The sequence below is a fragment of the Leucopleurus acutus genome (genome assembly GCF_964270905.1).
Source record: "Leucopleurus acutus genome assembly, chromosome: 8".
Lineage (NCBI taxonomy): Eukaryota > Metazoa > Chordata > Mammalia > Artiodactyla > Delphinidae > Leucopleurus > Leucopleurus acutus.
This window is the reverse complement of record NC_139151.1, coordinates 30,881,371-30,897,754: the sequence shown is the minus strand read 5'-3', so window position 1 is coordinate 30,897,754 and position 16,384 is coordinate 30,881,371. Positions and strand designations below refer to the sequence as shown.

At 35.0% G+C, this 16,384-nt stretch overlaps 1 protein-coding gene across 1 annotated transcript; it reads right to left on the bottom strand.

Annotated features, from left to right (window-relative positions):
* Positions 1-207: 207 nt before the first annotated feature.
* On the bottom strand, positions 208-10,411 carry MMP13 (matrix metallopeptidase 13; the record flags this gene model as incomplete). Its single annotated transcript, XM_082845691.1, has 10 exons — positions 208-308; positions 976-1,079; positions 2,922-3,081; positions 4,040-4,173; positions 5,174-5,291; positions 6,732-6,893; positions 8,838-8,963; positions 9,130-9,278; positions 9,962-10,203; positions 10,292-10,411. The coding sequence occupies 10 exons, from the start codon at positions 10,409-10,411 to the stop codon at positions 208-210; spliced, it is 1,416 nt and encodes a 471-aa protein (XP_082701817.1).
* Between the last annotated feature and the right edge of the window lie 5,973 nt (positions 10,412-16,384).

Here is a 16,384-nt window from a genome sequence, read left to right as displayed (position 1 = left end):
AATTTCATGACTTTAAAATTCATTGTGGTTCCAGCCCCACGCATAGCTGTATAGATACTAAATATTCAAAGATAACTTACTGAAGCTTGTTCACAGAACTAAGCTTTCCCCTGATATCTCTCCCTCCCCCATGGCCCCCCTCAAAAATATCTGGAAGCATTATCCCAAATGGTCTCCAGGATTTAAATAACAATATTTTTAAAACATTTAACACCACAATAGGGAATTTGTTGGCATGACACGAACAATACGGTTACTCCAGATGCTGTATTCAAACTGTATGGGCCCATTGAAAAAATAGATATAACCTAAAAGAAAAAGACCAAAAAGAAAATTTCAGAGTTTGAAAATAATGTTTTACTCTAGCTACTTTTAAAAGCCCAATCTGTTAGCTTCACTTTTTTTTTAACATTCCAGTGTTTATCTTTATAAATACCACTAATGTTTTAATATATTGCTTATAATTTAAAGAGGGGGAAAGGTATAAATGTCTCCAGCTCTCTTAAACTGTCACCACGAATTAATTGCTGTATTGGCAGGAGTTCCAGTTTTGATGGTTGAATTATTGATATTGGTTATTTTTTGTAAGTTAGAGATAACATCTCTTTCCATAATTCAAGCAAAAAATCATTATATAGCTATGATTATTGGTCTTCATATATAAATTACTCCCCACTCCACCCCTGATTTGAACTATACTTTTTGCATCTTAATATCTTTAAATTTAAGGTAGTGTTTAAGATTTGGCATCTTTTATTCATAGAATTAGCAGTCATTAAGTAAAATTCTCATTTATTCTAAGCATATTAATTTTTGTTTGCTGTCTGTGTCAGTAGTCACACAAGAATGAGTAATCCCTTAACTGTCAGACATTTATCAGCACATCTAAGTTCTGTGTAAAATTCCTTTATAAGGAAATTATTTCAAGGGGCTACAGAAGCCCTCCATTAAGGTCAGTTCAATGGAACTAGTTACCATTTTTCTCGAAGACAGCATCTACTTTATCACCAATTCCTGGGAAGTCCTCTTCTATTAGTCTGGGGTAGTCTTTATGCATCATATGGTTAGTTTCATCATAGCTATTTAATAAGAAAAAGAAACTCTTGAGTAGGTCGTAGGTAAATTACTTTAGAAATAATACAATGGATATAATGGCAGCTTTCAAAATTGACAAAAGTTTCAAATTTTTAAGTCCATTTGAAACAACCAGTAGCTTTTTAAAATTAGGAATTATAATACTGAGTATACAGTGGATACCTGGTGAGGTATTTTGACTTGCCTAAAGACCATCTTTGTAAAGACAGTTATAAGCTCATTTCCATTTCAAAATTTGTATAGCTGCTATAAAAGTATATTATTAGGAAAGTGTTCTTAGAGTGAAATATATGTTTATGCATTGAACGATTATCTGTTGAGCTCCCTCTATGTGTAAGACAACTTGCTAAGTGCAGTAACGGATGCCAAACTATTTAAGGTTCAATTTCTGCACTAAAAAGTTATAGAGGCATACAGTGGAAATAAAACTAGGAAGGGGAGCACAGCTTTCCCCTCTCATAACTTTATATTCCATACTCTTCTTCCCCTGCACATACTCACACCCTAGCCAACCAAACACACTCTGAAATTAACCTAAGAGAACAGCTTCCTGTGATGTAATATTCTTACTGTTATTGATGAAAGTTTTTATATTTTTGAGGTATTTTTCAATAGATAAAAAGTAAGAACCACTGCACTATCAAGAAAGCTAAGACATATACACACAAAACTGCAACATTAGGCAATAGGGGCTAAACATCATGAGAGAGTAAACATGAGATGTCATGGGAGTTACATGAGAAGGGAGATAATTTTGAATGGGGTGATCAAGAAAGACTTTCAAGTTAACTTTAAACAGTGGATGGAATTTCAAAAGACAGAGATGTAGGGAAAGACCTCTAGCAAAGAAAATTGCATAAGGGAAGGTTATGGGGAGATAAAAGCACAGTGCATTTGAGATATGATAAGCATTTTGACTGAGCCATAGACCTCATATAAGGTAAAGGGACTGGAACACTAGTGCAGGTAGAACCTGGCAGTAATATTTAAAGTGGTAAGTGTCATTATCAGAAATAAAGAAGCCAAAACATAAAGATGATATGTAAGAGTGTGTATGTGTGGGTACACATGCATGCATGAGTGTATATATATATATTTTATATATATATATATAATGAGTGTATATATATATATGTGTGTGTGTGTGTGTGTGTGTGTGTGTGTGTAGAGGGAGTAAAGTTACCATTTAAAATATTTCAACTATTGTGTACCTATGAGATAATCATCCCTGAATATAGACATGGATTTGGGCTCATAAATATTGCCAATGTCAATGCTGCCTTGAGCTCTACATGTGTTTTTGATATTCCTGTTCTACTTGTTCTTCAGAAGGAGCTGGTTTCACAAACTACAAGCCTAGCAGCTTCCTGGCCAACCTCTCCAATGAATCAACAGACTAGAAATTGTGGCCTTCTCTTGCTCAGTCTTTTCCTGTACCTATTCTTGTGTCCTCTCTGGCCACAGAAGATGGAGCTCCATGTAAATTAGGAGAGGATGACAAGAAAGAGAATCCAGGAGAAAGATTACAAGGAATTAAGATGTCAAAATAAGAGAGAGAGTTTTGCCATGGTTGTAGTACAACAAATGCCTAAGAAAGAGAAGACTGGCCCAGAAAGGGCAAGAATTATATGTGTATTTTCAAGAGGGCTTGAGACTTTTAAATACCTGTGTTAAGAGCTACCTGCTGGAGCTGGTATGGAAGAGAATGAATGACGGGTATGACATTTACAATACTTCATGAGATAATTTTAAGTAGCAAGGGATTTTCGAGACTCACTTTGCCTCTATGATATAAGATGATCGGTCAGTAAATATGGCTGCCATACCTCCAGACTTGGTTTCCTGAGAAGAAGAGCGTCTTCTCTGTATCCTCAAAGTGAACGGCCGCACTTATCTTTTTAACCTCTTTTGGAAATCCCAGGTCGGATATTTTTCTGGGATAACCTTCCAGAATATCATAACCATTAAGAGCCCAAAATTTTCTGCCTAGAATAAGTAAAAGAATTGTTTTATTATTCAAGGGAATCTATTAAAACTCACATATGTAGATATTTAACAAAGAAAGACTCATTTTACACATTTAGAAATAAATTAGTCAGTGTTTGTGGTCACCATGTTTATGAAACACAGAAATATGCACATTCTTCAAACAAACAAAAAAAAAGGATTTAAGATGCCAGTTTCCTAACTGTATGTATAGCCCACCAAATATCATGATTAGTTTGACAATTTGTTACCTCTGAATATTAAGTTTGGAACTGGGTGAAAAATACATTAAGATTTCTGTATGAATAAGCAGCACAGTAGGAATAGGAAATTAATTTGAAAACTCAAATTTTATACCAGTAGAAAATTATTTTCTTCTCTAAAAAGTGACTTCATTATAGCTTTATTATAATAGTCAAACAATAGAAACAATGTCAGTAAAATGCTATGTAGCCATTATAAATTATGATCACGAAGCTGGAATAGCAATTTGGGAACCTATGTCAAGTAGAATATTAAAATGTATATACATTATGAATATAAATATTTAAAATATGTATTTCATATGGTGAAAGACTAGAAAATAAAGTGATAAAATAAAATAAGTTGACTTTTCAGAAGGGGGAATTATGGATAATTTTTTTCAATTTTTAAAAATGTACATTGTTATTACATTTGCTTAGTAAATAATTTTTAAGAGGAAATAAGAGAAAAAACTGACATGATTGGTGTGAAATAAAGAGTGGATATGATAAGTAATAATGTAGACTTTTTACTTGTCAAATTTGGGGACACTTGGTAGAAAGGTTTCAGGTGCTTTCTGGTTCCCATTTTGTTATACTTGATTCTTAAGTTAGGTGTATTTTTGACAACAATCATTTTATTAAGTCTCTGGTAACATCAAGTTCATCACTGCCTGCTCTGGACATGTGGTAGGTCCCACTGGTGGAAAGATTACCTCTAAAGATGAAGATAAGGTCATGGGAAGGGTGCTCATATGCAGCATCAATACGGTTGGGAAGTTCTGGCCAAAAGGATTTTGTTAAAAACAGCTCTGCGTCAACCTGCTGAGGATGCAGACGCCAGAAGAATCTAACACAAAAGTAAAAATGCAGAGTTTGCCATCATTTTTTCAAGTGCAATATGTCTATCCTGCTAGCCACCTTTCTCCACATCAATACAGGTAAGTTAGACACAACCACTCCCTAGCACCCGTGAGGGTGAAAGATTTCCACTTCCCTTAAGTGCCAGTTAAACAAGCTGTTGCTATCTTAACTCTATCCTAAATTATTGAAGTCTAAAATCTCACAGAGCCTTTGTGAAGGCTCCAAGTCATTTGTGGGCTGGGACCATGCTTTGTTCAATTTTGCATATCTTTTAAGTGGCAAGCAAATGTGCCAGGCACTGTGTTGGGCTCTGGAAAGAAAACATGAGTGACACAAACTATGCTCCCAAGATCTCATGGCCTGGGGAAACTGATATATGAGAAAATACTGGAGCCCAATGAAATTAGAGCTATAGTAGAGGAGGTAGGAATGCTATAGGATCACAGATGAGGGAACAATTAATTCATTGAATAGATGAACAAATGAACAAATAAGGATATTAAAACAATATCAAAATTAAAAATTAGTATTTCATTTTTCGTCACCTATAGATTTAGGTTGTACAGTGCTTCCTCTCTTAAATCCCAACATATGTTACCAGAACCAAAGTTTTTCCATATCAAAAGGAATTCATGTGGAATTATGAGTAACAGCTTACTAACATGGTAATTGATTTCAATAACTGCATTTTAAAATAAATAAATTGTATTTCTATATTTACTTTGTAAATATGTCTTTATAAGAAAAACTACAACCAAAGATGTAAAAGGAAGCTATACAATGCCAAGATTATCCATTGAAAAGTAAAACATTTATCCATCAGTTATTTACTTCCTCTCATATATGTAAATAAACTACCCAAAGTTCTATTATTTTCACTAACTTCACCTTTCTTTGGAAGTTTGACCACATGTTTTGGCAATTTGAAGACATGGCCTCACAAATGTTTGTTACATGCAGGTTTTATAAAATAATACGAAGAGTACCTGTCTTTAAAGATCATTGTTTCTCCTCGGAGACTGGTAATGGCATCAAGGGATAAGGAAGGATCACATTTGTCTGGCGTTTTGGGATGTTTAGGGTTGGGGTCTTCATCTCCTGGACCTGCAGTCATGAAATGAGTGAAGGAAGTTACTGAGGATGACCTGATTCTGCCAATGGAGAGCAGAAAGGACAGTAAGTCCTGCCACCACTACATAATTCTCCAAAGAACCTGTAATCCTACTTCCTTCCTCCATGGTTACCAAGTTCTTGCCTACAGGACTTCTCCTTCTGTTTTCATCTTTCAAGACCCTTAAGAATCATCTCAGCTACAAATTTAGCTTTCTTGAGGTTGGTGATAGAAATGGGGTGGTGGGGGGTGGGGAGAAAAGACTTTGAGGAAACTTTCCCCATGCTTTGCACAACCTATTGACGGACTTCGCTTGAGAAACACATTCCTCTCCAAGCCATTTCTGGCGTCATGTTGTCTCTGTGGCAGCCCTCATTTGGGCTCTTTCTCTTGCCTATTTTATCAGCTGTCAACATCAGCTCATGTTGCTTTACCAGTTGACCACATCACAGCTGCATCTCAGTGAAAAGCTAGGTCTTCAGCCATTCTGGTATGACCGGCCACATGTTGGGAACTGTTCCACCAGCTCACATGAGTGCAGAAGAGGTGCAGTAAATAAAATAATTCTAAACTTATTTTTCTCTAAATAGGTCCTATTAGTTCTATCATTAAGTTCCTCAGTCAAGATATTGTAGAAATAGTAAAAATTGCAAAATTCTTGCCTGTGCCTACACTAGCTGCTGTAGTAGATTTAAATCCAGAAGGGAAAATAATAGGTTGAGGTAGCCTGAGCTAGTTTTCTGAGCTCTGTGTTCTAGAAGTGTTTACATTGATGACTGTGTACTGTGGTTTTACTTCTATTTATGGTAGGTACTTTTGCTTGTTTGGGTTGAAGTTTAATTATTTTGTAAATATTATTGAAAATTTGGAAGAAAAAAAAGGAACAGATTCTTACAAATGGTCACTGTAGATGTTGGTTAAAAACTAACACAGGCCACTTGAATGGATTCTACTGTGGCAAACAGGAGTAGTTGAAAGAATACCCAGATTTTGTAAAAGCTGATTAAAATCTCACTTTCTCCCTGTATAAGCTGGGTGAAAGTTATCCCAAAAGCTGTGTTACTATCCAGCTGTGTTTCACCCAGCTGTGCTGCTATCGATACACTATTTAAACTCTACAGGCTTATTTTCTTCATTGGTTAAATGGTGAATAAAGTATTTCTTTCTGATGTCAGAGGTATTGTGAGGATATCAAATGTACCTTACAATGTATAAAATACAAACATGAGGAGTTACATTCTGCAAAAACTTTGGAGAATGGAATATTTTCTACTTGAGCAGGTAGTTTCATTTGGAAAGAAAAAATGAGCATGTTTCTCCAGGTTTTAATAACAAAACCAGGACAGCAATATTGGTAATGGTAAATTCACTAATAATTTAGAAAATAAATGTATATATCTCTTCTGCTGTTAAACAGATAAATTAATAGTTACCATAGAGAGACTGGATCCCTTGTACATCATCATCAGGAAGTATAAAGTGGCTTTTGCCAGTGTAGGTATATATGGGAAACATGAGTGCCCCTGGGTCCTTGGAGTGGTCAAGACCTAAGGAATGGCCAAACTCATGGGCAGCAACAAGAAACAAGTTGTAACCTGTAAGAAAACAAAGAAACTGAGAAAAAAAATCCTCCAATGACCAATTCACAGAATAAATATTATTTTGTTTATTATTATTATGTTACCATTTCTCTTTCTTGGCTATTTAACTCACTTTTTAAAGTTAATATTCAGTGTCTTAAAGGAAGATTTAAAACACTGATTTAATCATTATAAATAATTTGGTGTTCTCTTCGATTATAGCTGCCTACACAGAGTACCAACACATTGATTAGTAATCAAAAACGATTTATTGTGAAGACACTAGTAATCCTGATTTGCTCTTTGTTTTCTCATGTCAGGTGAGGAAAGTAGACAGTGATGACTTTAACTGGAAACTCATGGGAAAAAATATAGGATGATACATATCTACAGTACTGCCTAGAACATCATCTAAACCGGAGGCAGCATCCAAAGGTATAATGACCAAGCATAGAGGATGCATTAAATAGGATCTCTGAGAATCTACTTGGGAGCAAATTCCAACCAAATGATCCTTTCCAGAATATCTCTAGACTCTAGAATTTAAAGAAACAGAAACTCTGGACATGATTGGCCAACTTTCGTCTATTCTCGAAGACTACTATGTCACTGTATTTACACTATTTCCTCTAGTCACTCTTTCCACCAATTATTGAGCCTCCTAATACTGGTAATTTAAATTGGAAAAAAATAATAAAATATCAAAAGAACACATGAAAGCTGGAGTCAGTGGTTTCAATTTGACCTTGAATACCCTTTGCTCTCATAACCTATGCATGAAGAAAATGTATAACAAACTTAGTGAATTGTGCAGACCATAAGAGTGATCAAAGTTCATGATAATCTGAATAACAAGTAATTCTTCATTGAAATAACTAGCAGTGGGTATCATTCTTGGCCTTCAGCTGAAAAATTAATCCTGACTTATAGATGTTTTCATTCATTTTACTTAAATTTTTCAAACCCAGAATTTACGCAGGAACCAAAAACTGAAGCTTACTGTGACTATGTCTTAACAATACTACGTGTTGTTCTTTCTTCCTAAAATCATTCCTACCTGCTAAATATTCAGACCTTAAATATATAAATTCTCACCTTCCCTTCCAAAGACAGATTGGAGATGTATGCATTGAGACATTGACTATTCAAGGCCCAGTTTTACTTCTTGGAAAAATAATTCTTTTTATTTAAATGAATAATAAAAAGTAGCTGTTTTTGAAGACTACCCTTTAATTGTCACAACTAAGAGTCCATATAGCTCCAAAATTAAGTCCTAGTTGTGATAATCCTGCTTTTCTGCCTAAATTAATATTCCCAATCCTTTTGAGCCTTGAAGACTCAACTACTAACTGAATTCACTCAACAGTCAGTTTAATTTTGCTCTTGTAAATATAATTTAATTTGTTTTGTCTCATGCTTTCTCAAGTAAGGCACTATATTGATTTGTTAGAGTGGTATTTGTAAAATCAGTGATACAGACAAGTCTAAAACAAGTAACATATAATAGAGAACAGAAATTTGACTGGACTTGTGCCATTAATATTTCTACAAGGGAAAAAACTATTCCAACTCACATCCAACTCATTTACGATCTACATATTTAGCCCTAATAGTTTTTAGATTTATATTTGTAATAAACTGTACTTCTTCAACATGTCAAAGGTAATCCACAATAACAGCACCTTCCTTGACAGAAAGCATTCTGATCCTGTTTCAAAGTTAGCTAGTATCCCTCGAGCCACTAGACTTAGTAGATTTTGCTCATTTTTAATGTTTCATATTAGCTTATAGAAATGTTACTTGTAGAGACTAATAAGTAGAAGATTATCATACTTGTTAACTTGGAAAATAGAATCAAATACCAAATATAATTTACAGTATGCTTAAACTTCTTATTAATGGGTTAATGATCTAATCTAATCTGATAATCATGAATTATATCTTTATAAGAAATACTACCTTTGGAACTACTTGTCCAGGTTTCATCATCATCAAAATGGGCATCTCCTCCATAATTTGGTCCAGGAGGAAAAGCGTGAGCCAATAGACCAGAGGGTCCATCAAATGGGTAGAAGTCACCATGCTCTATACACAAAAACAAGAGTTAAGACTCTAATTATATGAAGTAGTGCCTAGCACAGGTGCTTAATGAATTTTTGTTGAATTCTGTAAAAATTAATGAATAACTGAAAGAAGGAATAAAAGAATGGAGCCAATTAAGGAGCAGAATATACAAAGTCTGCATCATTACCTTTAGTTCCAAAAGAGATCATGATATCCGCAGTGCCATTTTGAATTCTGATAAAATTCAGAGGTGTCACATCAGACCAAACTTTGAAGGCTTTTTTGAATGCCTTTTCAACTTCATAATGAGTCAAATCAGGGGTATAATTCACAATTCTATTCAACAGAGAAAGTTTCCATCAAATTTTCGGAAGGTGAAAGCTATTTTAGAATATATTTTCTTGGAATACTGCTTTTCTACTCAAAATGCAATGGCTTCTTTAAAAGTTCTACTAAACGTCCATTGTTTCCAAGAACGTATTAATTATGATGCCATACAAAGACTATAAAATGAAAAATTCAATCAGATATTTGAGTATCTCCAAAGATTTGACCATTTGACATCTTAAAGTATTTAGATGTTTAATATAACTTATACTGCATGCTAAAAGTTCTGTATCACTGTAACCTAAACAAATGAAATAGTTCTGTAAAGTTCATAGAGAATGAAACTCTCCATTTTTAGCACTGTTATAATAAATATGCCTGATTACTGCATCTCTGCAAATTTCCTTGAAACTACTTTTACTTCTATTTTGATTTCATATCTGAAAGAAATAAATTGAGATTTGCAATGAGAAATAATGCTGGGTTAATGTAACCATAATAGATGCTATGAGATATTCACATCAACAGTATTAAAGTTATTCCTGGACATACTTAACTTCCAGTTTAATATCTAAGGCCTATGTAAAATAATGGGACCACACGTGTTCTGTCACCTGTAGCTTGTGCTGAAAATTAGACATCTGATACTGAAAAATATAACAAATATTAAAGAAAGATAGTCTATGATTTACCTGTAGGTTAAGTTCATTTTGGACCATTTGAGAGTTCGAGGAAAAACATTGTATTCACCCACATCAGGGACCCCACATCTTGGTTTTTTCATGATGTCTAAGGTGTTATCATCAAGTCTGCCAGTCACCTCTAAGCCAAAAAAAGACTGCATTTCTCTAAGCCTGTCAACCACAGAGCTTGCTGCCGTCTTCTTCAGGATTCCAGCAGGATTCAGAGGATAGTAGTATGATTTCAGGTAACTCTAGGAAAGAGACCACAATGATCCTCTTTTAAAAGAAAAGGACATTTATGAGATGTATCACACCATTGGGGTTGGCAAAATACTCTACCTCTGCAAACTGGAAGTCTTCCTCGGACAAATCGTCAGAATCTTCATCATTGGGAAGAGGCAGGGACCAACAGTGAGTCCAACTCAAGAAGAGGAAGGCAGCCAGGACGCCTGGGTACATCTTGAGTGGTTGTGCCTGGAGGCTGCTGCTTTTCCACGGACAAGTACCTTTACTTTTATAGGCCTATGATGGTGAGTCATCATTTATGGACAAGTTTCAACTTCCTAGTCAGTTAAAGGTAAACATGCTTACATGGGGACTTTTTTTCCTCCCAAGAAGTGTGGTTTCTGGTAGAATTTGAGGGAAATATAAAATGAGGCCTTCTCTCATTTCAGCAGGGTCTCAAAAACCATCTGGCAAAATAACGGCCTCAGCATATTTATGGCTATTGTGGGAAGAGTAAAATTTTCACTTCACTTGGCAAAAATGTTTTCCTCTTTGTGGGAAAGTAGCTTATTCTACTTTTTCAGATAAGAATATCAAGATGGTACACCTACTTCCATAAGAAGAAATGTAGTCTTGTTTCCAGAATGTTTATAACCTGGTGAGTTTTAAACTTCATTTTCTCCAGAGAACCTAAGAGGGAAATATTATATATACCTGAAGGCCACAGAAATGGACCAGAACCAAGCTTGGAGACTCATCACAGGATTCAGTGCTGCAGCTGGAATTTAAAAGCACTGGTGTGACCTCTCATCAAATATGGAGCCCTGCATGAATTCCCTACAGGTTCAGGCAGAGGTAGAAGAATGTATTAGAATACAGTATATTGGAATACAGTATAATGGCTAACACATATTGAGGGATTACTGCATGCTAGACTTAAAAGGTATTATCTCATTTAATCCTTACAACAGTCTTGTAAAGTAGGTATTGTAGGAAGGCTTGTTTTTCACTTTACGTATGAATAATCTGAGACACAGAGAAGTTAAATATTTGTTTAAGGTGACATGGTTAATAAATGCTACTACCAGCATTTGAATCCAGGACAGCAAACTTCATGTTTTTGACCACCGTGGAATATGACCTCTACTCCATCCATTCTCAGATATTTTCTCAAAAACAGAGCTGCTTAGTTCCCATACCTCTGGGAGTGCTCAGGAAAACTAAGACTCTATGGCCATTTTCAAGTTTCTTGATTTTCACTTTTAAGTTTGAATAATAGAAGTACCTTTGCTCCAACAACTCCAGAAAACTGTCCTTTAGGGGCCTCTAGTCGATTATTCCCTTTAGAACTTCACACATTTAATACCATGAATTCAGAATGCCATCTTTGGTCCCTTGCAGATGTAAATGGATAGAGAAATATGGGCCATGATCTTCAGATTGACTGAATGATTGAAAACACAAGTTAATTTAAGTGATTAAGAGTCAGAGAGAAGTTTAGGTCAGAGAATACTAACAAACAGGAGGAGCATGAAGACAGATTAAGGTGAGTAGGGAAGGGGTATCCCAACATGTGGGTAAAATGCTATCATCTAAATTAGCCAGTACCTCAGAGAAAACCAGAAAAACCTATCACATGTAAGCAATCACTTGAGGGAAATTTATTATGCTTTTATCCAAAATAAAGCCAAATAGATCCTTACAATAGATTATTTCCAGAGTTCAATATTACATTTGGGCTCAATCAGCAATGGAAAATAATAATTTGATTTAAGCCTCTTCCATGTATAACATTTAACTATGAGATTAAGTGAAAATTGTCTACAAATTTGATTCACCTATTAAGCTTATAAGAAATCGATTCATTAGAAAGCATTTGCTTTTACCAATACATTTTTATAGTCTTTTAAGGTCACATTAGATAATAAAAAAGAAGTCCTTGAACAAGAAGTTTAAAAACAAGTGTCATTTTATTTAATGTTTGAAAGCGGATGAAAAGAATCAAATAAGCTAACTCTACTTATAGATTTCATATATTTATAGAAATGTTACCACCTGAAACTAGAATTTTTTAAAGCCCTTTTCATTATTAAATAATGAATGCTGATTGGACATCAACTATGCAGGATACTATGCTAGTCACTATGAAGATGGAATGAAGGATAAGATAAGAGCCTTTTACTTGCAGTGATTGCAATATTATCTACCCCATAAAGAAGGATTTTTAATGAACAATAAAAATAAATGTCACCATTTTTCAACTTTCAAAATTATGCTTACTGTCAAACCACTTTAATGTTTTATTAGTTTCTTATTTCACTTAAGAATATAGACAGGGCAAAAGATAAAACACAGAAAGTTTAATGATAACATACTGTTACACATTTCACAATTTTCTTACTGGAATAAATAAAAGTTCCTCAGAAGATTAAAATAGAAATTGATTTCTTAGGAAAATCATCAGACTGCTCGACTATAGGCTATTTTTCATGGAGGACTGGTTTTATACAGCGATCAGGATGTGTCAACACATGGAAATGTGTTGGCAAACTGCTTGTCAACACAAGTCCTTATCTCAGGTTAATTATTAAAATGAAAGCCAGGCCTTCTGGTTAACACTTAAACACACAGGCTGAACAGGTATATACAAATGGTTCTAAGAAGCTTACGAATCACTGGGAAATTTGAAAACCTGTAGAACAAGCAAGCAAAACTGTAGACAAAATTAGATATGTGCAGTATGTGTATCTACTGCTGATTCAGATATAAGCAATGTGGGAATTTTTAAAACATATGTCATCATCAGTTTCTAAGTTCAAAACATCACCCAGAAGAGAATCTAAAATGTCTATGAACAACTCTTGAGTAAAGCACAGGGGTGTTCCTGATTAGAAATAATGAAATAATAGGAACAATGGGCCATTTGAGTTGGGTTGAAATTATGAAAATTGTGTAAACCAAAGAACCTTTATGATAAAAAATTTGGCTTCAGCTTAAAGCATTGTAAATGATCAGTGTTGACAACAACACTTAGTAGTATCTTTATTTTTCTAAAAGGCAAATGATTTGATTCTGTAACTGCATAAAGTAATGATTTTTTTAAACACTCTCTGATGGTTGCTTTGCTCTAGTCTCTGATTTTCTTTCATTCTGTCCTTTTTTTTTGCCCATGACCCCATGAAATGGGCTCACGTACTCTTAAAAAAAGAGAACTAAACTAGAATTTAAACACTTAATCATATTTACACCCTAGATTAAGGTGTAAGAGTGCCCTACCTAACCTACTTATGCACAATCATGTCATAATCCACTATTTTAGATGCTGAAGATACAAAGTAGAAGATCAGCAATTTAGGAGGTCATTTACTTTTAACATTTGAATTGCATAGTCTTCAGAGATCCTGCATTCATACTGGATTGATCCACCAAAGAAATGAATAGAATCTGCAAGAAAAAATAAAAGTCTTTTCAGTTCTTATTCGAGTATGACATCTGAAAGTCAAGACACAATTTCCTGGGCTCTATTCCTAAATGAATTTTAATTTTTATTGTGTTTTGTTAAAAAGGGTGGTCACTGAATGTCCACCTCTGCCAGCTTTAACAAAATACTGTAAGAGAAAACAACCAGGAATAGAACACACATTCTAGCCCATTCATGCCCAAATGTCTCTGAAAAGGAAAAAAAACAGGGTTTGGTAGTGAATAATAGAAATGAAAACCAGCTTGAGAAACGGGGCCTGAGGTTTTAACAACAAGCAATTTCAGTGTATTTTAAAATCCCTAATATTTAAACAATGAATCAAAAAGTCTATTTTTGAAACAGCCTAACCTCACCTTGCTACCTCAATTCACTAAAGTAGAAGTTGTTACATATTTTTAAGCAATAAATTTTCTGATTTAAAAAGTAAAATACAAAAAAGTAATAAACTTATTGCATAAAGACTGGAAAATAGGGAGAAAACTACAAGACAAAATTTACTGTAATACCCCAAGATTTTTAAAATAACCCCATATATATATAAAATTTAAGGATATATATATATCCTTTAAATTGATATATTTAGATGACAGTCAACCTTAAAAGTTTTTAAAAACAGTACTTTCTAGAATAGAAAAACTTGTCAGGTTAGTCATACATTGCATCTATTTTATTTTCTATTCTAGGAAAGTTATCTTTAATAAATTTGGGGTAGCCATCTTCCATAGTTTGCCTTTCTTGATTGAGTCTATTATAAAATTGAGAATGAACTCAAAATGCACAAAATGTATCTTAATAATGCTATACCTTAAAGAGGTTAACATTTAAATTTTTTCTATATGCTCTAGTTAATTTCAGAAAATTATAGACAGGAATTCACTGCAACCATGAACTACCAACAAAGGCTTCTACCTCAACCTGGCTGCTAAGATGATTTCATCCCTTCAGCACTGGTCTGCAAGTGAAAAAGGTGGTCATCCCAGTGTTAGGTTCTTGGACAGCAATATCAATCTCTTAGGTGTCTCCTGGAAATCCAAGCTCACTAATTCCCTTGGGACATTCATCCAACACGACATGAAGGCCTTAAAGTTTTTTCTTGTTAATAACAATGAATCAAAGAAAGACCTTATTTTTGGTTGGAAAGTTATGACCAAGCAAGGGACATGTCTAAGGCAAAGAATGTAATAAACTGACTGAATATAAACTAAATTACAAATAAATCCTTCTAAGTTATGGACTACAGGATGTGTATTTGTTTCTTTTACCTCTCCAGTGATCCAGTCCTTAGCTAAGTCTGTGGAGCTCACATAGAGATGGAGAGCACAGGGCTTGGAATCAGTTACACCAACCGAAATCCCAACTCTGCCATTTATTAGCTCCCTAATCTCAGTGATACAACAGTGAACAAAACACATCAAAATCCTGGTCCTCATGAAGCGAACACTCTAGTAGAGAGAGAGAGAGAAAAGGAGAAAAGTAAAGCAAGATAGAGAGTTGAGGGCTCAGGGAGGACTGTTGTAATTTATATATGGTGACAGGGAAGGGCTCACTGAGGAAGTGAAATTTGAGAAAAGACCTGAGGGAAGGTCAGTGAAGGCATGAGCTATGGAACTGTCTGAGGAAGAATGCTCTTGGCAGAGAGAACAGCAAGTGCAATAGCCCTGAGGTAAGATTGTGCTGGTATAATTGGGGTAAGCAGCAAGGAGACCAGTGTGGCTGGAGCAGAGTGAGGAGAAAAGTTACTCAATCTTAACTATACAAATGGGATCGTCACAGTACTTGTGTTATAGGTTATATGAGGATTGAGGGCATTTGCAACAGTGCCTGGCACACAGGAAGCACCTGATATATATCATTAATTAACAATAACTAACCTACCTAGCACCCAGCAAAACCATTGTGCCAGGCACTCTTGTAGGCATACAGGATATTGCATAAACAGTATTGACGAGAACTCTTAGATATTAGAAGGAGAAAGTAGACATTGCAAAAAAAAAAAAAGCAAGTTTGGCTAGTTAGAAATATTATTAAGAATGTAAAATGAAGTGAAGCTATAGAGGCAGGGCTGGGGGGATACCTGAATGTTAAGGCAGGCCTCTCCAAGGAGATACACTTAAAACTGAGACCAGATGACAAGAGAGTCTCAGCCATGAAAATACCTGGGAGCAGAGTATTAGTCTAGGCAGAAGGAATTGCAAGCACAAAGGCACTAGCATGGAAGAAAGCTTCTGTTCAGGGAAAAGGAAAAACATGTGCCAGACTATAGCAAACAAGGACAGTGGTGGGAAAAGCTGAACTGGGGAATTTGAAGACTGTCAACTTGGGGTGTTTCCCAGGTATTCCACTGATGTTAGGCCTCAAATTTGACTTACGTGTCCGTAAAGATAATTTTTTCTCCTCGTAACTGCATAATAGCATCAAGTGTGAAGTCTAGCTCACATTTCTCTGGAGTTTGCCCACTGAATGATCTCTTTCTTGGACATAAAAGCAAGCAAATAATGACCCAACATGGTCCCTTGATTTTCTTCAGATTGTCTCCAGATTCTTTTCAAAAGCAAAATAACCATTAGCATTCTAGTTTTGATGTCTAGATTAAAATGAGATAGGAAAACATCTTCAGATCATATATTGTGGCTTATTCCTAATTCTTAGTCTCAAATACTGACCTGTGTTTCCCTGTGTCTGGGGAAAGGGCCACTGCTTAGCTTTAAGGTGAAGTTGATGTTCTT